This window comes from Ovis canadensis, chromosome 19 (genome assembly GCF_042477335.2).
Source record: "Ovis canadensis isolate MfBH-ARS-UI-01 breed Bighorn chromosome 19, ARS-UI_OviCan_v2, whole genome shotgun sequence".
In the NCBI taxonomy this organism is placed as follows: Eukaryota; Metazoa; Chordata; class Mammalia; order Artiodactyla; family Bovidae; genus Ovis; species Ovis canadensis.
This window is the reverse complement of record NC_091263.1, coordinates 55,512,306-55,534,411: the sequence shown is the minus strand read 5'-3', so window position 1 is coordinate 55,534,411 and position 22,106 is coordinate 55,512,306. Positions and strand designations below refer to the sequence as shown.

The following is a 22,106-nucleotide window of genomic DNA, read 5'->3' as shown; positions in this document are numbered from 1 at the left end:
TTTTAAACTAACATGAAGTGCCTGATTTTTTGTGATGAAGCAATGTCACGCACAGGTTTTCACTAAAATTGGAACAGTAAGGCTAATTACAGTGTCGATTATAGCCCCTGTGTCACCAGCAATTTATAGATGGACATACTTCTATTTTCAGTGTGTTACCATATTCAGGACTTTTAATTGTGCTATTCAGAAGATAACTGCATGATGGATAAAACCTAGTAACAGTCTGCCACAGGTGGTATGATCCAGGTATAGGTACAAGTTCAAAAATGCATGAGCATCTTCCTTCAGTCCTGTTCAATAGCATATGGGAAGCTCATTTAATGGTAAGATCCAAGTTCACATCCCTCAGCCTAAGGCCACTCCGGACCACCCATCCACTGGCTTCTCACAGGTCCTCAGAAGATGTTGGCTACACGAAAGCACAAACCGTCAAATACAGCCTCTAGTCAGGTCCTCACCAGACCTATAGCAGCAGCAGATAATCAAGAGCAAGTCTCACTCACTAAGCCCACTGCTGCATATTTCACTACCAAAGACAAAACATCAATCTGAAGTCAGTCCGATCTTGATCCTTCTTCCCTCAGCACGAATTCTGCAGCACGGCCTCATCCAGGGTTCCATCTGGGAGGTTTCGCTTTTCAGTACCTAATAAATGCTTTCCCATTTCCCTGTGCCACAGACAACAGGCGCTCTTCAGAATCCGAAGGAGTGACAATGGTGTCTTTTTCCTTTTCCTCATCCTTTCACCGTGATTGGCACTCGTCAGGGGATCGCCAAGCCTATCCGTCTCATTACCTCTTCATTTGTCACCATTTGGAATCTCAGAACTCTTAATTATTAGCTTACTCTTATGAACAGTAATGAGGCTCTGGCTGCCTACTGGGGAGCATCATCCAACGCTAATGAGCGTACACACTGAGACCCAAACCTGAATGCCATCACGTGGCTCCACTGTTCGGGCCAGGTGGGAGGTCTCTATCTGCAGGCAAGCTTCTGCAGGAGAGCTGGAGTTTGCAGGGTGGCTCTTATGCAGTCACTTCGGTCTTATGATTCACATTGACTCAAAACAGCTTTCCTCTGTGGTTGTCCTCATTTACATTCTGGCTCTCACCTCCCTTATAATAATGCTGCACTGTTTCATCCTTTCCTGTCCTCCTCACTTGTGTGAGGGCTTCCTGGAGCTGAACGTTCTCAAAAGGGAACACTAAGTGGTCATTTTCTTATTGCCTCTCCTGCTTTCCTTCTGACCTCCAAAGAAAAATGAGGCTCTTAGAGTTATCTAGGTGATCTGGCCCTATACATACATACCTTCTGTGACATCTCCCACAGTGTCCAGCATGTTGCCTCGAACATAAGAGGTGCTGGATAAATGTTAATTTGACATCTACACAGAGCACCCAGGAAAGACAAGCCCAGATCCATAGGAGACCGAAATATCCAGCTTGAAGAATGAACCAGTCCCCCTTGAAACTATGACAAGGATGTCTTTGTAGTTAATGGAGAAAATAGGACTGACCTGAAATCCATTTCTTCCTGGACTTCACATCTGTCAACAGTAGCAAGAGCCTTGCACTAATGACAAAAATGAGCATTGACTGAATCCTCTTGGGCGGCTGTACTAGCTCTTGACTTGCATGAACTCATTTAAACTCCAGGAGCCTATAGAGTAGATATGGAGGAAACAAAACCCATGGAAGTGAAATGACTTGATCAAAGTCATCTAGTTATTAGCTAAGACCTCCAAGCTCATCTCACTTGACCAAATTGGCTACCCAAGCATTGCTCAGAGAAGGGCAGGGCGAGAGGAGGGCACGGGGGGCTTTGAGGAAAGGTGATGCAGGCCAGGATCAGAGGTGAGGAGTAGCGGCCTCACCCAGGTGTGACTCTCTACCTGTGTCCTGTGTAGCTGCTTCCTCACATCCACCATGAACACCATGCTGAACACTGTCTAGGAATGACTGTGGTACAGGGATAAGGACATTCTTTCCATCACTTTATAAAGCTCAGAGAAGCCATTTCTGAGAATAGTACTCAGGGTCACCATTTACACACGTGAAGTCAGCAAGCACACTTCTTACAGATATCCATTGTGCAGAGATAGTTAGAAGACTTATGTAGTAACTTACTTGAAATTGGCACTTGTTAATCATATGAATAATGAGCTAATAGTCCCACAGCCCTTGCTATAAACCAAGCACTATGCTAAACGTTTTATGTAAGTATCTCACTTAATCTTCTTAGTAGACTGGTAAGGAGGAATTTTCACTATCCTGGTTTTACAGAAGAGGAAAGCACGGAGAGTCGAAGTCACTTGCCAAAAGCCACACAGCAAGTAAAAGTTGAACCGAAGATTTTTACCCAGGGCATCTGACATCCTCGTCCTCTTTACCTCCATCAGTGCTAGGACCTTCTGCCCACACAACACTACTTCTACTTTCTACTTTCTCTAATATAAATGTCTACTTCTAGGGGGTGAGAAAAGGAGATGAAAGAAAGAACACAGAAAAGAGTGTGTTGTCAGGAAAGGGATTAATTTTCAAATGCACAATTGTTGCTGCCTGCAGTAGTCAGCCATGGGGCTTTTCAGGTGGCTCAGTGGTAAACCGTCCACCTGCCAACGCAGGAGAAGCAAGTTCAATCCCTGGGTTGGGCAAATCCCCTGGAGAAGGAAATGGCAACCCCTCCAATTTTCTTGCTTGGACAATCCCATGGACAGACAAGCCTGGCAGGCTACAGTCCATGGGGTTGCAAGAGAGTCAGACATGATTTAACAACTAAACAACAAGTCAGTCATGGGAAAACATGAGTCAATCTGGTTTTCCACAAGTGGAAAGGGATAACTCAGAGCCCACCACATGGCCATGCCATTTCTCTGCAGACCAAAGGAACAGGCCAAGGGCACAGTGAAGCTCTTCCAGACCCTGCATGGCTCTGCCCTATCTGTTCACTTGGTTCACCCAATACATGATACACAGGAAGAGTGAGGGGCAACTTTCTTTGCAGCCTGTACCATTGTTAGGGGTGATTCATGGCGTCTTTCATTGCTAACTGGGCTGAGCCGCACAACACAGTAATTAAAAGGCAGACAAGCAACCACTAACGAAGTTCATATACAAAGCTGAATGGATTCTGCGTCCTCAGAAAACCGGTGATGAGTGTACTCCCAAAGGAGCATCTCTATAGCGCAGTAGCCTTAAAGGCTCTCGCTTTCAAAATAACATTTCAAATGCCAGCGATTAGTAACCTATATATGTGAGCCTGAGTTCGATGACCAGTGTGAAGAAGGCTATTGCTTTTTGAAAATTAAAAAAACAACAAGTGGACTTTAAAAAAAATTCTCTTGGAAAGGTTTACCCCAGTTTGAAGGGATTTTGTTCAAATGATGCCTACGTCAAGAGCCCTGCTGGGACAGCTTTGTTGGCACAACCAAGCTCCTACATTTGCCGTCCTCCCTTTTGTGTGCCAGGGGCAGGCTTTCAGACGCCACGGGAGGAACCCCTGCTGACAGAGAGGTGTCCCCTCTTAGCCCTGCCCCAGCCCTTCTCTGTTTTCAGGAAACAAACTTGGAACCATTCACTCAGCCCCTGGTGAGTTCCCTGCCCTCCTTCCCTGTACACACGTGGCCACAGAAAGCCTTTTCATGGCTCAGGTCAGAGTTCCACTTGGCAAGCTCTTTAGAGTTTCAGCACTTCATTATTTACTCCTCCTGCCACAATGTCCAAGAAGAACATCTCAGCTGCAAACCCCAGATTCTCAGGAGCTCTGATGCCCAATGAAAAGCACAGAAGCTGCTTGGGAAGCTCACTGCCCTGGTCTGTATAAGGGAAGGCCCATACCTGGCACTTGCGCTATGGCTTTCTCCTCTGGTACCCAGGACCGACATCACTGACCAGCTATAACTTGTTCTCTGGGAAGAGCATCTTAACAGAACCTTTCAGATAGGTGTTGCCAATCAACCACAATTGCAGCATGACATGCAAAACCTATTTTTCTTGCCAGGTCCAGGCTTTAGAGATCCAGGGAAAGCTCTCGTGGTAGCCGTTGAGATGGTTCCCCCTGTTCCAAGTAAAGGTGTGATAACCCATGTCATCTCCCAGAATCTTGACTCTTTGAATTAGGAACGTGAATAATAAACTTCAAGCGCTGAAATAACATGTCCTATGGTAATCCTCTGACTAATCACCTTGTTAACAAATATCTAAAGACTACATTTTTCTTGGGGCTTCCAGCTTCCATGGGAACATTCTGATGGTGATATAATTTTTAAATTAGTAGGTTTATTCATAGTTTTATATTAGTAAATGTCAAGCTTCTTGCTAATTAGCAAATTCTGTAAATCCACAGTAGTATTAATTATCAGCTGTAGAGGGAATTAATATTAGGGGGGGGAAAGAAATAGATAAGTAACATTTCCCAAGGGCACTTATTTCTATGAAATTCTGTACAAAGCAAGAAAACATTAACCCATTTTGAGGGTGCACTGAGAAACGATTATAAAAGACGTCTCTGTCACCAAGGAGGAATGAAGTGCACATTTGCTGTGGAGCACTCTCAGCTACAGCTAAATTCTCTGATGACTTCTTCTCAGGTTGCAGCGGCTAAGATTACCCTGCTTGTCCTCAATCCTGTTAAAAGCACTTTCCAGAAGTTTTCAGTTTAACAGGGTTTTATTATTTCTCTACTGATGTTTCCACTCAAGTTGCTAATGTAGTTTCTCTGGCTTTAGAGGACAATGCACAGTGTGACGTTCTGATCTTCAAACACTGCCCCACAAGACGCCTCTTGTTCTCCAAGCACGCGCTAATATCAGTCTCGCTTTCTCCACTGACTCATTGAGAGGGTGAAAAACACACGTTTATCTAGGAGGTTCTTTAACCTCCCAGCTCCAGGACAGGAGCACAAGTGTGTCTCTCCTACCGGCACTTATACCATTTGTTTACAAAGCCATCCTACAAACGGTGTTACAACACAGCTGCTTGCTTTTCCGAACTCTCCTTCAACTGCCTGAGCCTGCTGCTAAAATGCTGGCGTCTTCCCGTGTTAGTAGCTCACTTGTCTGGGCATGCCAGGCTGCTAGAGACAGGCCAGAGCACCTATCTCCAGAAAAGTTAAATGCAGGAGTTTCGGGATGACAGCTTCCAGAGGTTTCAGATCACAGTGAGCAAGGCCTAAATTAAGCTGTAGCATGGTATGTTCTGCTGAGAAAACTGTGGTTTTTAAGTATACAAACAAGACAGTGAACAGACAATTGTAGCTGATACTGAGGGGCAACTCCCTTCCTTTACCATGGCTATCGAGGATGCCATCTGTGGCAGAATGAGATCGTAATCCATTAGTGAAACACAAGGAGAAGCGCTCATACTATAACTACGCATTCGATTTTCCACCTCACATACTAGATAATGATCTCCTTGAGGACAGGGAGTGTCTGAGGTCAGGGTTATCTATCAGTCCCCATCCCCAAGCAGACCCAGAAGTCACACACAGAAGCAAGAACAGCTTTGTGAATGGCTGGGTAGTTCCTAGGAGTCTCTCAATTCTCTCAAGTCAACCGTACATAACTTAGTTCAAGCCAAAAACTGAGTTGGCCTTCCTACCTCCCCACCCCAAGACCCTAGTCCACAAGGTTCCCCCCAGTCCAAGGTTGAAGATGATAATTGGGAGGAATCAGGCAGGCCACATACTGAGCTGGAGCATGACAGTATGCCCTTCACAGCTATGGGCAAGTCCAAGAGAAAGAGGACAGGCTGGAGTCCCTTTTCCACTGTTAGGTGATGAACTTCTCCCTATGAGCACAGAGGCCACAGCCCAGAAGATGCCAGGCTACCACTTGGCAGGGCAGTTGCTACGTTTCCTGATGAAAACAGTGCATGTGTGTGTGTGTGTCTAAGCAAGAGATGAAGGGAAGGAAGCAGCCTGAGATGAGACAGAAAAATCTGTTCATAGAAAGAATGAAGATTTCCATCTAACATTCCCATATGCACAGCAGGCAACAGAGTGCTAAGCAAATAGTGAATAGGCAATAAACATCAGCGGAATAACGGATTTAGTCACTGCACTTTTCAAATCTTTATCTCTAGGGAACAGTTACTTTATATATACAGTAAGACCCTACTCTTTTAAACCAAACCAATACAGTTATCACCATTTTGGTTTGTGAGGATGAATTCTTATTCTCTTTACCTGGGTTAGAAGGTTATGTGACACGGGGAGAGGGGAGAGAGAGAAGGGAGGAAAACTTTTTACCAAAGTAACAAAGATATGAGACTTTTTTAACATTTCAGTATCCTTTCTTTTCTTTCTTCCTGTTACTTTCTTGAGCCAACCTGGGGCCATAAGAGAGTTTCCCTCATGGCTCAGATTTTAAAATGTCTGTCCACACAGTGAGAGACCCAGGTTTGATCCCTGGGTGAGAAAGTCCGCTGGAGAAGGAAATGGCAACCCACTGCAGTATTCTTGCCCGGAAAACCCCATGGACAGAGGAGCCTGGTGGGTTACAGTCCACTGGGTCACAAAGAGTCGGACAGAGAACTGAGCGAGTAACACTAATACAGAAGAATGCCCTACAGCATTGACTCAGATGTTGGAATTAGACCTCGAACGACCAGTCAGAAATATACAAAACAGGACCCATGTGAAAACCAATCCCATTCTGGAAACAAAGAACAAAGCCAATATTCAAGGCCAAGCTTTCTATTTAACTATTCTTACAAAGCACCTGGACTACAAGACATACTCAACAAATTTTAGTTCGATCGTTCTTTCCCTCTTCTGTGCTCAATCTAGTTACAGTGGAGGTATAGAAGTAGAACCCTCAAAAACTTTATTGACAGAGTAAGAGATAGTCAAAGAATGTTTGAGACATTTTTGCTAGCCTCAGATGCTGATGAAAAAGAAAAAAGAAAACCCATCTGTCAAGAATGTTGAAATGACAAAATCTGCAGTAGCCATTTGGGGAAAGGACAAAGCAACAGGCCAATTTTCACAGTGACGGAAAAAAGTTTTAGGGCCATTATCCACTGTAACTTGAAACGGCAACGCAGTGACTGAGCTCTGTGGTTCTGGTATCACTGAGAAGAAAAAAAAAAAAAAAGATGACAGGTAAAGAATGAGGACTGATGGCTCACTCTCTTTCAGGAATGTTTGTGCCTCTGCTCAGAAGTGTCAGTGGAGAATGGCTTCCAATCAAATGGTACAGTCTTCAAAAGCCTCGCAATGTATTGCCTCCATACCCCTCAAAACAGTCCTGTTACCAACTACTTGGACACAGTTTTTAATATCAATACAGGACTGAGGAAGTATGGAGAAGATCGTACCCTAACACCTGTCTTCTGACTTGATCCATTATCTGTTACTTTACAATACTCTTTCCCTATGTTTAACATGAATTCTCATTCACTCACTCAATGCCTACCATGTGCTACGTTCTGGGTTAGGTGTTGGAGAAACAAGGATAAACAAGAAAGAAATGGCTCCATCATCAGGGAACTTATAGTCAGTCTGTCTCAAATTAACTACTCCGTATTATTTTATTCAGTAACTACAGTAAACACTGCCTTTTATTGTTATGGAGATATAGTATTGAACAAGACAAGATAAACTCTGTTCTCTAACCAGGGAAAAGACAATAAGTAAAATAAAATTTTCAGATCACTGTGAGAGATGGAAAAAAATAATGAAATGGGATAATGGAGCTGAGAGAGATGTGCAGTAGGATCACTGATACCAAGATCTGACGGTCAGGTGGAATCCCTCTGACCCACTGGAGAAGGAAAGTCTCACTTGAGATGGGCAAGTTAAGAAGCCAGTCATCCAGGCAGGCTGCTAGTGAGGATAGGCTGCTTTTCTCTACCCCCAGGTTTCAGGAGGAGACTGGCACTGAACATTTCACAAGATGAGTTAGTTAGCCTAAGTGGAGAGTTCAGTACCACATCTTAATATTCAAGATGTGGTCTGGAGAGGAAAAGTGTCAGCATTACCTAGGAGCTTGTTGGGAATACACATTTTCAGCTCCACTTCTGACCCACTGGATCAGGATATTCACTAACTTGATAGGCAGTTCATATGTGTATTAACGTTGAGAATTCCTAAGCTAGTCCCTTGCCTAAGATCTGATGCCCTGTCCACCAAGCCTGGTCTCTATCAACCATTCCTAAAACCATTTAGATTTTAAAGAGTGCTCGGGTGCTGTGAGGAGAACGGTCTATGGCTGGACAAGCTTAGGAAAGGCTGCACAATTAACTCAGGGGCTTGAACTAGTGAGGCAGCAGTGAGAGAGTAAGAAGTGGTCACATTCTGAACACAGTTTGGGAACAGAGCTGCATGTATTTACTGGTGGATGGAGATGTAACGGGCAAAGGCAGTCAGAGCGGCCACGAGCGCGCTGGGAGGCATGCGGGCGGATACACCAGCCGGGCTACCTAAGCCCCGCCCCCCGACGAGACACAGCCTGACGATCAGTCACCACCAGCAGAGCGGACCCCTTATACATCATGTAGGGATTCATAAGCAATGCAGTCTTTCCATTTGCTAGAGAATGCAAGAATGCCTGTTGTTGTTTAGTCACTAAGTGACTAAAGTGGCTCTTTTGTGACTCCATGGATTGTAGCCTACCAGGTTCCTCTGTTCATGGGATTTTGCAGGCAGTGGGTTGCCATTTCCTTCTCCAGGGGATCTTCCCAACACAGGGATCAAACCTGCATCTCTTCTGTCCCCTACATTGGCAGGCGGGTTCTTTTCCCCTGAGCCGCCAGGGAAGCCCCTCCAGAATGCCCAGTTTCTCCTTTATTCCTCACTCCTGGATTCTAACAGGCACTCTTCCTTCCTTGAAAAGTATTATTACAATGGATTTCATTGACTTAAAAAAAGAGAGAAATGAGTATTAATTTTAAAACAGAACGAACACTAATTCAAGCAAATACTTCAGACAACTACAGACAAAGCCAGTTTTTAAAATCTTAAATATTTAAGATAATTCAGTCTCCCAACTGATATTTGTTTTTCTTTTTTTTTTATTTTAATATCTTTAATTCTTACATGCGTTCCCAAACATGAACCCCCCTCCCATCTCCCTCCCCATAACATCTCTCTGGGTCATCCCCATGCACCAGCCCCAAGCATGCTGCAACCTGCGTCAGACATAGACTGGCGATTCAATTCTTACATGATAGTATACATGTTAGAATGTCATTCTCCCAAATCATCCCACCCTCTCCCTCTCCCTCTGAGTCCAAAGGTCCGTTATACACATCTGTGTCTCTTTCCCTGTCTTGCATACAGGGTCGTCATTGCCATCTTCCTAAATTCCATATATATGTGTTAGTATACTGTATTGGTGTTTTTCTTTCTGGCTTACTTCACTCTGTATAGTCGGCTCCAGTTTCATCCATCTCATCAGAACTGATTCAAATGAATTCTTTTTTACGGCTGAGTAATACTCCATTGTGTATATGTACCACAGCTTTCTTATCCATTCATCTGCTGATGGACATCTAGGTTGTTTCCATGTCCTGGCTATTATACACAGTGCTGCGATGAACATTGGGGTACATGTGTCTCTTTCAATTCTGGTTTCCTCGGTGTGTATGCCCAGAAGTGGGATTGCTGGGTCATAAGGTAGTTCTATTTGCAATTTTTTAAGGAATCTCCGATATTTGGCAATAAGAAACGGATTACAAATTGCTACATACCAATACCCAACCCTTGAGAAGATACTGAGTATCTAACTACTAAAGCAAAGCTAACTAAGCTCATCTCTAGAAAGGCCAGTTTCAACGGGTTCCCTTTCAGCTCTGAGCTGGGCTCATCTTTTTGAACTCTATCTCTATTCAGAAAGGGGAGCACACGGGTAGAGCAGCGGCCACCAAGAGGTCAGCCATGAGCATCTGAAGACACAAAGCGTTCCTCTCAGGAAAGTCACCATACTGCTCTGGGGACTTACACCTTCAGCCTTCCTTCCAGAAAACACTTTTATGACAATTGATTATGAAGAGGCTCATCATTTCCCTTTGTGTTCTTCTGAGACTGGTCAAAGCAGGCCTTCCAATCAGACGTGCTTTATTCCTGACCTGCAGCCAAAACCCAAACATTCCCCCATTATAGGTGAACTATCTTTCTGTGTGTTTTTATATCCAAATTCAGTAGAGGGTTGACAAAGGTTAACATTCCAGGCAATATCTTTTAAATAGAATTCTATTTTCGGGTGCCAGGATGTGGAACAGTTGGTTTTGAATTTCTAACTTTGATACCTGCATGTCCCTCTTTCAGTGTGCTTCTGAGAATGCCTCCTGGCTACCAAAGATGACTGGCTCAGCCCGTTTCAGTACTGTGATAAAGAGCCTGAGGATTTTATTCCCAAGGAGGCTAATTCCTTTATCTTGTCCTAAAGCAAATGACTTTGCAAATTAGATTCATTGGTTATATAACATGACATGTCAATGGCACACAGATAGATGGGAGCAAATCCATCACTACTTCTCCAAGCATATGCTGTGGAGTCATGGGATAGCAGAATCATCTCCATGTTTGAAGACTACCATTTCCTCCTCCAGGAGATCTTCCCAACCTAGGGATTGAACCCACATCTCTTATGTGTCATGCATTGGCAGGTGGGATCCTACTAGCACCACCTGGGAAGCCCTTGAAGGCAATAGGATGAAGTAATTGATAAGAACAAACTCTGGGGTCAGACTGCCTATTTCTTAGTCATCCCAGGCTAGCTATGAGAGTTTGAGTATGTCACTAAGCTTCTCCAAGTCTGTTTCTCCACTTACTTTATAGCAGTTCTGTACAAATTAATCACCGAGGATTTTTACAAAAGAAGAGCTATATTGGGATATAATTTTATTTACCAGAGGATTCATTCAAAGTGTCCAATTTAATGGTTTTTAATCTATTCAGAGTTGAACAACCATCACAATAATCAATTTTAAACCATATTTGTCACCATTGGGGGATCTTCTAAAACCCCCAAAGCCCAGGTTATGCTCAATTAAATCACAGCCTTTAGTGCTGGGACAGAGGCATCAATAGTTTGGGATGCCCCCCAGAGAATTCCAACGTGCAGACAAGTTTGGGAAGTAATGTTTCATGGGATCATGGTCAGGATTACATATCAAGAAATGGGAGCTGCTCAGCACAGAAGCTGACCCATAACCAGGGCTAAGGAGGTGGAAGGACAGCCATACTGAGGAAGCAGGTAAAGGGAAGGGATGCTCAGAGTTACACTGGAATGTGAATGGAAAATACTGCATGCCTGCCGTATCAGTAAATAAAGGGTGTTGTGGCCATCACTGTTACAGCCACCAGGATGGTGAGCCCTGCTGTTACTGCTGCTAAGTCACCTCAGTCATGTCCAGCTCTGTGCGACCCCATAGACGGCAACCCACTAGGCTCCCCCGTCCCTGGGACTGTCCAGGCAAGAACACTGGAGTGGGTTGCCATTTCCTTCTCCAATGCATGAATGTGAAAAGTGAAAGTGAAGTCGCTCAGTCGTGTCCGACCCTTAGTGACTCCATGGACTGCAGCCTACCAGGTTCCTCCATCCATGGAGTTTCCAGGCAAGAGTACTGGAGTGGGGTGCCATTGCCTTCTCCGAGGGAACTCAGGATGGAAGCAGAATGTCCCCCACTCCATCAGTCTAGCAGTCAGCCTCTGAAGCCACCCCAACAGTGCACCCTGAGGTGACTCAAGATGAGAAGTACAAGATACTGGCCCCAGAGAACTGGCATGCATATCAAAGGCCTGATTTCAATGAGCCCAGACTTTGCATCTTCCCGTACATACGAAAACTCTAAATTCCTTAACTTGAGATACTTGGTTTTTCTTATTTAACAGTCATCTTTTGATGGTCTGAGTACCTGGTCTTTGTTGCAAAAACTATATATATCCTAAATCCCCACGTCTCTTCAGAGCAGTCTCTCAGAGTTACCTGAAATGCTGTGTCCCAGGGTTAAGTCCTCAGCTTTGTACACAGAATAAAACATAGGTCTCAACTTCTGGGTTGTATGTTTTGTCTTCAGTTTGAGGCAGGAGACAGATGGGCCCCAGGCTGAGCAGTTTCTCCCTTGTGGACAGAAACTCTATAAAAGCAGGATGATGGAGGAGGCTGGGCCCTGCCCAGATAAGAGATAACAGAACACACATTCCTCATCCTCGAAGTTGAGGCCTCCCTGACTATACATGTGCTGAAAGGCTCCTCAGAGGTCCAAGGGGAAGGGCATTGCCTCGCAGTAAGTGAGGCAACTACCCACAGGCCTCTTTGCTGGATTCCATCTTGGCTAAAGGATGCACATACCCATGTGGAGGACCCTGAGGGATACCAAATACAAACTCAGAACCAGGCAAATCAAGATGATCAGGCAAAGGAAACTCAGAAGAAATGCCCCATGGAAGTGATTCAAACTACCAAGAGGGTAGGACTCTCGCTGAGTGTGTCTATCCACACATAAACATACGCTTTTGATATGGAACTTGTTTCACTACTTTCCATCTTCGTGGGAATTCTTCTCTGCAAAGGAGAAGGGCTGGGGCTCTTGTCGCTGACCACTGGTCTGCTGGCTAGGGTTCAGTGCTCTCATCCCTGCGGCCTGACCTCAATCGCTGGCCGGGAACCAAAGTCCTGCTTCAAGTTGCTGAAGGCTGAGGCCACCCAAGATCAAGCTGATAGAAACTTGATCAATTTGGATGGAAATGGTGAATTTGTATGTGCAACATTTGACAATAATATATTGTCCATGTACGGCATATTCTGAGACAGTATCGAAATGGGAACAACAATTTTGGAAGTGGGACATGGACCAGGAGGGGATGGAGACCCACAGCTTATCTACCAACTTCAAGGAATTACCAAGCTTATTGGCTTTCTGAGACGCTACTGCTCTAAGACATTTAAGGACGCCAAAGTGCTTCCTAGAGAATTTACTTCTTTTTGCGTCTTACCATTCTGAACACCACATGATATAGCACTCAACACTTCGTGTCATGTTCATTTGGAACCGGGTCTTTTGTCACTAGAAGGTGAACTCTTCATGGGCAGCAACAATGCCAAATACATTAAAGAAAAAAAAAATCTGCAGAGCAGAGCACATGTTTTGACACTGAGCAGACAAATGTTTGTGTGAATGAACCACGCTGGATTCAACATCAAATACTGACAACCATAGAATGAAGAGAACCCTGGTTCCAAAGTTCTCAGAACACTTAGCGGCCTTTGTAGCTCGCAGGAGCTTGGCAAACAAGACCTTTAATTTCACTCTCTAGGGCACATCCTGAGAGCCTTGCTTAGGGTACTTAAGAGCTGAAGTGAATGAGTGGCGCAAGTCTGTTATTAAGAACATTGTGTAATGTGTTACCAACACTGAGGTCAAGAAACAAAGATTGTCAGCCAGGGGAAAGAGATTAATTAATATACATTAATTTTCTTTTACAGAAGTAGATTGTGCAGGCATTTTTCACCTTCTGAGAATTTGAGAAAATCTTACAGTGCATAGAAACTCGCATATTTTCTAGGAGCAAAGAGCGGGTCCTCAGATTAGTTACCTGGGGTTCTGTGCAAGAGGAGGAACAAAAGACAGTGACGTGTCTGCCAGTGTAAAGTCACGGGGGTGGGGATAAAAGGCAGGCAAGCTTTAGAGGGAACAGAGAAAGCTCGCGGATTTAAAAGAAATGAAATTATAATTAAAATAGAGCTTATGTGGTTACACAATATGCAATACTATTAAGTACCCTCTCTGGAAAGAGTGTTCTTTGAAAACCAAAATGCAGAAGAGATCAGAAAACAAGTTAACAAAACCTATTAAGTAAAGTCTACGAGAGGAAAAATTCCCTTTCATTAGCTTCTCCCTTCAGTTACAAGATAATAATGTTTGATTTGGAGCACAGGCAGAGAATTTGAGGGCCTCATCATATAGCAAACTTGGGAAAATCATCTCTCTGGCCTTTGCTTTATCATTTCTGAAATGAAGGCTTGGAATAAGATAGTGTTTCCCCAAGTTTGTTCTGGAAGATTTAACAGGCATTACATGAAGAAAATGTTCCATGTTCAAACAGATTTGGAAAAAGTTGAATAATTCAACTACACAGGTTCCTTCCTTTTAGGAATTGGCAGAAGTTAACTAGTTTAATGTTGCTTCCAGGAGGAAACTGTTATCTACACATTGCCCCCAAGCATGGAATTTTCCAGGGATAGACTGTGTCAAGAGACTAGTATTTTTCTGAACTCACATTAGAAAATTATAAAGAGCTTGCAGGTACCCCTCTTGGTTTAGAGTCTGAATTCTCAATAATGATCATTTGAAATCAATATTACAAGATAACCCATCAATAGCCAACTAAGTTAACAATTAGTAGCATTTGGACAGAAATCAGATGCAAAATCTCCGATTTCAATGTAGTACCAAAAAAAAAAAAAAGAGGAGCCTGAAGGGCTACAGTCCATGGGATTGCAAAGAGTCAGACATGACTGAGCATGCACACACGCAAAGCTAAGTGACAGGCCCAGGAGCTGCACTTGCGACTCTCCAGGGTCAGAGCACAATCTCTTCCCCCGAAATGCCTGACTTTGTGCCAGGAAATGCAGACTTCGGAAGGTTAAGTCCCTTACCCAGTTGCAGAGGTTGGACCCAAATCATGAGACTACCAAGGCACACTGCCCTGGAATTATGACCATTTCCCTCAGAAACTTTCTTCCCCTGCAGAAGTCCCTTCCCAACCTCACCGTGGATCTGAATTTCTGCAGAAGAGCAGATATTTGCTCAGAAATGTTCCACCATATTGCAGCCCCACCTTTTGCACTTCTTCTCCCCATATCAGATCCCCAAACTAAGTATCCACAAGGAGAACAGGAAGGAGAGGCCCCAGCACCGCAAAACTCTGCCTAAAAGACTTGTACGCCTCCCACCCACCTCTAGTGCCAACTCTTGTTCCCTAAGAATCTGCATGTGCCCAGGACTGACCTTGCACGTTCCAGAGCAGCTATAGGAAACAGGAAACAGGGCACCCACTCTGCTCTCCCTGAGGCTTTTCCAAAAAGGAATGGAAGGGAAGGTCAGTTGCCTCCAATTAAAGGCTGATGAGGGGGCGGAGTCAGAGAACTCTCATCACCTGGATTCTGACCTTTCTCAAGACAGAAAGCTCAAGATTCTCCCACTGGTGAGGATTCATGGTGTGTTCATTGACATCTTGCCTACTCTCCACTACTGTGCTCTATTTCTTAATTAAAAAACAAAACCCACTGGCTGGGAGAGCTAGAAGGGCCAGGAATCAGAACTCTTCAAGACTTCCAAGCCCTCTCCTTTCTCCCTGCCTTTTACTTTCTCACTTTCTGCCTTTTCTTGCAGAGTGACAAGGGAAGCAACCTCAGTAAAGTCACATAAGACCGCAGTTTAGCTCAAAAATTATCAGCTGCAGTTTTGCATCTTGTTCTCCACTTTCTCTTTTTACTTTAGCTGTTAAAAAAAAAACAACAACAACTTTTCCAACAAACTTTGAGCATAAATCAAAATAACACTGACCAATGCCACATTAGCTTCAAACAGTACCACCTGTCCCTCACCTGCTAACCAGGTACCATGAAAGCAGGTGCTAATAAGCTCTTAAAAAAGCAACTAGCCACAGCTGAAAAAGATGTACTGTGGAGTGCCTGTGAGTACTATACTCCCTTCCTAGCCCCTCAAGAATTACAGATGGGGAATGGAAACTTCAGGATTGTGAAGAATCCATTTGGGACAAGAATTCATACTTTGATTACACCATGGTCCAACTGACTACTTTGAAACTAAAGGCTTTCTTAAATATGTAGCCCTGGATACCCTCCGTAGAAACAAACCAATGAAACACAAACCTCCATCAACTGACCAATATTTACAACGTGCCCCTTGCTCATCTTGCCATTCCTCCCACCAGCCAGGGTAAGAAAAACCAGAATCCAGCCTTCTCAGACCTCCCTCCTTCTTCTTGCCTCATCTATGTCTTTTTATGGCTCTTTTCACACTGTTTCCCCATTCTTATGTGCCGGTCTCTCTGGTTTTCTGTGAGCTTCTTGAGGCTGGGAACACTGCTTATCTCATCTTGATAGCCCCAAGGACAGAGGTGACAGCAAAAGAGTTTGAAGGAGTGGGTAGTGAATAAATAACAAGAAAAAAATTTTTCAAAAATCTTAGTCTCCAAAGACATTAAATACCTTCTGGATGGTAAGACATACGGTCAAACACATGAGACATGGAGGGAAGTGACAAAGGTCAGAATAAGAAGTGAAGGAGGAAGGGATCTCTGGATTTGGCTAAGAAGGTAGATGACAGGCTAGTCAGGAACATGAGTACAGATCAGATGTGCACAGGTATACAAAGAGGGATGAGGGCTTCCCTGGTGGCTGAGTGGTAAAGAATCCGCCTGCTGATGCAAGAGACCCGGGTTCAATCCCTGATCTGAGATGATCCCGCACGCCACAGAGCAACAAAGCCTGTGCACCATTACTGAGCCTGTGCTCTAGAGTCCAGGGACTGCAACTACTGAAGTGCTCTCACTCTAGACCCACGTTCTGCAACAGGAGAAGCCACGGCAATGAGAAGCCTGTGCCCTGCAACTAGAGAAAAACCCGAGCAGCAACGATGACTCAGCACCACCTAAATAAATAATATTCTTTTTTAAAAAAACTGTAAAAAAAAGAAAAAAGGAAGAAAGAAGGATGAGAAGGTTGTGCTTGTAGCAAAGGAAATCTAGGTCCAGGATTTGATAGGTCCAGGATGATATAAGGGAATCAAAAAGGTAAGCTGAGACTCAGATGCATAAAGACTTTCACTACCAAACAAAAAGTATATATATATATATTTTATTTTGTATAGACATTAGACAGGGGTGTAAAAGGCATATAAACCTAATTATGATGTCCAAGAGGATGAAGTGGACTGGAACTGAAAGCAGAGAAACTCATCAAATAAAGAAATCAGTCTACACAGCAGCAGAGGAAATCCTTACCACTCACTTATTTTAATCAAACAAGACTTTCATTGGAAAGATTAAAAGAGTTAAGAAAAATTAACATTAAGAGAGAACAGGCATCAGAGACAGATGCTATGGGTCAAATGGGAACTTACAAACACAAATTCTAATTGAAGTTCTCAGAGAGATCAAGAACACTCCATAACTGTACACTGAGAACAGGTTATCCATCCACCAGGAAACAAAGCTTACTCCTGATGTTTCCTGTGAAGAGTCTTGAATAAAAGTGTTCAGTTCAGTTTAGTTGCTCAGTCATGTCTGACTCTTTGCGACCCCATGAATCGCAGCATACCAGGTCTCTCTGTCCATCACCAACTCCCGGAGTTCACTCAAACCCCTGTCCATCAAGTCGGTGATGCCATCCAGCCATCTCATCCTCTGTCATCCCCTTTTCCTCCTGCCCCCAGTCCCTCCCAGCATCAGAATCTTTTCCAATGAGTCAACTTTTCACATGAGGTGGCCAAAGTAGTGGAGTTTCAGCTTTAGCATCATTCCTTCCAAAGAACACCCAAGGCTGACCTCCTTTAGAATAGACTGGTTGGATCTCTTTGCAGTCCAAGGGACTTGCAAAAGAGTCTTCTCCAATACCACAGTTCAAAAGCATCAATTCTTTGGCACTCAGCTTTTTTCACAGTCCAAATCTCACATCCATACATGACTAGTGGGAAAACAATAGCCTTGACTAGACAGACCTTCGTTGGCAAAGTAATGTCTCTGCTTTTGAATATGCTGTCTAGGTTGGTCATAACTTTCCTTCCAAGGAGTAAGTGTCTTTTCATTTCATGGCTGCAATCCCCATCTGCAGTGATTTTGGAGCCCCAAAAGATAAAGTCTGACACTATTTCCCCTGTCTCACCATCTATTTCCCATGAAGTGAATAAAAGTGTGGACAGTGCTAAAGAGCAAATGGTGGGCATGGACACCAGAGACTAGTAACAGGGGGAGCCATCACCACCCCCTAAAGGAACAGGGGAAGAATAGTTTTACTCAAGGTGCTATCCCCAGAGACCCAGCTGCCCAGAGGGAGCTTCAGTAACAGAAGGACACAGCTCTGCCTAGAGATGAGGCTGTGAGGAAAAAGTCATGGTGTAAAAAATATCCTAACTTTGTTCTCAACATGTCCTCCCAACTCACAGCAATGCCTCCCACTGGGCAAACCAGCAAGGAAGTGCAGGGGATGCAAGGCAGGGAAGACGGAGGAACGGACCTAGAGAAAGAGAGATTGACCAACATAGCTGCTATGAGGGGGCAAATCTGAGTGTAAAATTAAGAATAGGATTATTACAAATAAAAATTTAAAAAAAAAATAAGAAGTGGAAGGCAAGGTATAGAAATTTTCTTAGGGCAAAAAGATAAGGGGATGGAAAACCTGAGAGATTTGGAAGAGGGGTCCCAGAGAGAGCTTTGTGATTACTGAATGCCAAGGGTCTGGTGTCTGGGGATGCTGCAGGAAAAAAAAAAAAAACATAGCAAAAGGGATGCAATGAAACCTGATCATTCTTTAGGATTCAATAACAGTTCCTTTGCCCCTGAGTCCACCGAGCATCAAGAAATCTGGGACAATCTATTCTCTCACCATATCAGAAAAGCAGCTTTTTGTTTCAAAAGGTCTGTGGTGAAACACAATTCCATGACGTTAATCAATTTATTTCAATTGAGAGTGAAACATAAATGAAAGGTCCCCATTTCAGAAAAGGCCATGAAAATGTGAAGATGTTATTATTTCCAAGCTGAAAGAAGAGGTGAGATTCTCTGCCTGGTCCATTTCAGAAAGGTTCAATCAGACAAGGCAGAGGAATAGATTTAAAATAGAAAAGTAATGGGAAAAGGGCTTTCCACATAAGGAGATGGTGACTGATGAAACACCATCTCTCTGGAGCTAGGTCTATTAATACCCATTTTTTTAGGCAGTTTGGAAAGTTTGAAAACCTGCTCCCCATTGCCTACAGCTTGTGAGTCTAAATACATATTTGTATCCACAAATACATTTGTGTGTACACAGTGGTCTCATCCACTGTTAAGTGCACATCCAATATGGAGATCACCATCACAAAACAGGGCTTCCCAGGTGGCGCCAGTGGTTTAAAAAAAAAAAAAAACCCACCTGCAAATGCAGATGACCTAAGAGATGCAGGTTGGATCCCTGGGACAGGAAGATCCCCTGGAGGAGGACCTGGCAACCCACTCGAGTATTCTTGCCTGGAGAATCCCATGGACAGAGGAGCCCAGTGGGCTAGAGTCCATAGGGTGGCAAAGAGTTGGACATGACTGAAGCGACTTAGCATGCATGCACACATCTTAAAACAGATCTAAATATGGGGGGAAACATCTGCATGCTGTTTTTCAAAGAAATAAAAAGGAGAGCAGTGGCCCCAGACTGTAACACCCAATTCGTTGATTCATTCATTTATTCAACAGCTATTTATTGGGCATGTACCTTATCAAAGACACAGGGCCTCGCGCTCCATGGTTCTCACTCTTTTAGATGAACACTGAGCCAGGTCAGGAAGCGAGCTCTCATCTGCCAAATTTTAGAGCTGCATTTCAGCAGCAGTTTGAAAAATCAAGGGCATAGGCTTCCCAAATGTCTAAAAGCCATCCAGATCCCCTCCCTTTAATTTATTCCCCTACACATAGGTGCCCCGTGGTCTCCTGCAGGTCAAAAATAACAGGGACAATTCAATGCCTTATGACTGCCCATTAAATATCTAAATTAGGAGTATTCAGATGGAAGCTGCAGTAATATTTTAATAAAAGTACACTAAATAAGGCAGCTGGTGATAAATCTCTTAAAAAACATGTAGTCAGTGGTGCATTTAATTTGATGGCAGAGTCCACTTTCAAATGACCCAAAAATTGCATTTTGTAAGAATAAAGATGCAGAGTCCACCTCTCTCATGCTCTTTTTAAGAAATGTATTTGCACACTTAGAAGATATCAGTGCAAAGAAGCTTCCTTTGACATTTGAATGTGGTTGGAAAGTTTTGTTACTTATTTCAAGAAAAAAAAACATATATATATATATATATATATATATATATATATATATATACTTGTCCAGCTATACCAGGACATTTATGTAAACAAAATGCTCAGTCTTAAGGAGGTGAGCCCTGGAGTTACATTTGAATCATTAGATGCCTCATTAGTGGCTATGAAAACAGACTTCAATCTTCTGCTTTCCATTCTCTAATATTCAAACCAGTTCAGTCACTCAGTCGTGTCCGAATCTTTGCCACCCCATGAATCGGAGTGCGCCAGGCCTCCCTGTCTATCACCAACCACTGGAGTTTACCCAAACTCATGTGCTTCGAGTTGGTGATGCCATCCAGCCATCTTATCCTCTGTCGTCCCCTTTTCCTCCTGCGCCCAATCCCTCCAAGCATCAAGGTCTTTTCCAATGAGTTATGGCTTCGCATGAGGTGGCCAAAGTATTGGAGTTTCAGCTTCAGCATCAGTCCTTCCAATGAACACTCAGGACTGGTCTCCTTTAGGATGGACTGACTGGATCTCCTTGCAGTCCAAGGGACTCGCAAGAGTCTTCTCCAACACCACATTCAAAAGCATCAATTCTTCGGCGCTCAGCTTTCTTCACAGTCCAACTCTCACATCCATACATGACTACTGGAAAAACCATAGCCTTGACTAGATGGACTTTTGTTGGCAAAGTAATGTCTCTGCTTTTGAATATGCTATCTAGGTTGGTCATAACTTTTCTTCCAAGGTGTAAGCATCTTTTAATTTCACAGCTGCAATCACCATCTGCAGTGATTTTGGAGCCCCCAAAATAAAGTGTGACACTGTTTCCACTGTTTCCCCATAAATTTTCCATGAAGTGATGGGACCAGATGCCATGATCTTTGTTTTCTGAATGTTGAGCTTTAAGCCAACTTTTTCACTCTCCTCTTTCACTTTCATCAAGAGGCTTTTTAGTTCCTCTTCACTTTCTGCCATAAAGGTGGTGTCATCTGCATATCTGAGGTTATTGATATTTCTCCTGGCAATCTTGATTCCAGCTTGTGTTTCTTCCAGCCCAGTGTTTCTCATGATGTACTCTGCATATAAGTTAAATAAGCAGGGTGACAATATACAGCCTTGACATACTCCTTTTCCTGTTTGGAACCCGTCTATTGTTCCATGTCCAGTTCTAACTGTTGCTTCCTGACCTGCATATAGGTTTCTCAAGAGGCAGGTCAGGTGCTCTGGTATTCCCATCTCTTGAAGAATTTTCCACAGTTTATTGTGATCCACACAGTCGAAGGCTTTGGCATAGTCAATAAAGCAGAAATAGATGTTTTTTCTGGAACTCTCTTGCTTTTTCCATGATCCAGCGGATGTTGGCAATTTGATCTCTGGTTCCTCTGCCTTTTCTAAAACCAGCTTGACCATCTGGAAGTTCATGGTTCATGTATTGCTGACGCCTGGCTTGGAGAATTTTGAGCATTACTTTACTGGCATGTGAGATGAGTGCAATTGTGCAGTAGTTTGAGCATTGTATGGCATTGCCTTTCTTTGGGATTGGAATGAAAACTGACCTTTTCCAGACCTGTGGCCACCGCTGAGTTCTCCAAATTTGCTGGCATATTGAGTGCAGCACTTTCACAGCATCATCTTTCAGGACTGGAAACAGCTCAACTGGAATTCCATCACCTCCACTAGCTTTGTTCCATCACCTCCACTAGACTTCACATTCCAGGATGTCTGGCTCTAGGTGAGTGATCACACCATCATGATTATCTGGGTCGTGAAGCTCTTTTTTGTACAGTTCTTCTGTGTATTCTTGCCACCTCTTCTTAATATCTTCTGCTTCTGTTAGGTCCATACCATTTCTGTCCTTTATCGAGCCCATCTTTGCATGAAATGTTCCCTTCGTATCTCTAATTTTCTTGATATTAGCTAACAATAATTCATTTGCTTCAATAACTTGAGGTGACTCCAATTTCACAACAAGCTCTTTGAAAGGCTAAAGAGATCACTGTTAGTTCCTAAAGGCTTGAGACTAAGTGTGTTTAAATCACTCTATATGGGTCCAGCCCAGTATCATGCCCTAGGAGGGGAGGAAGGTGATAAAAGAAGACCAATATATCTTCCAAAAGCCATTTGTG

At 43.6% G+C, this 22,106-nt stretch overlaps 1 protein-coding gene across 33 annotated transcripts in view; it reads right to left on the bottom strand.

Annotated features, from left to right (window-relative positions):
- FHIT (fragile histidine triad diadenosine triphosphatase) overlaps positions 1–22,106 on the bottom strand; it is a 1,561,686-nt gene that overhangs the window by 854,168 nt on the left and 685,412 nt on the right. For 2 of the 33 annotated variants that reach the window (XM_069560456.1, XM_069560457.1), the window contains exon 2: positions 1,520–1,662. The exons of the other annotated variants lie outside the window; for them this stretch is intronic. In XM_069560456.1, coding sequence (XP_069416557.1) covers positions 1,520–1,530 — 11 coding nt within the window. In that variant the 5' untranslated portion in view covers positions 1,531–1,662. The remainder of the gene's footprint in view (positions 1–1,519; positions 1,663–22,106) is intronic. 33 annotated transcript variants of the gene reach the window in all.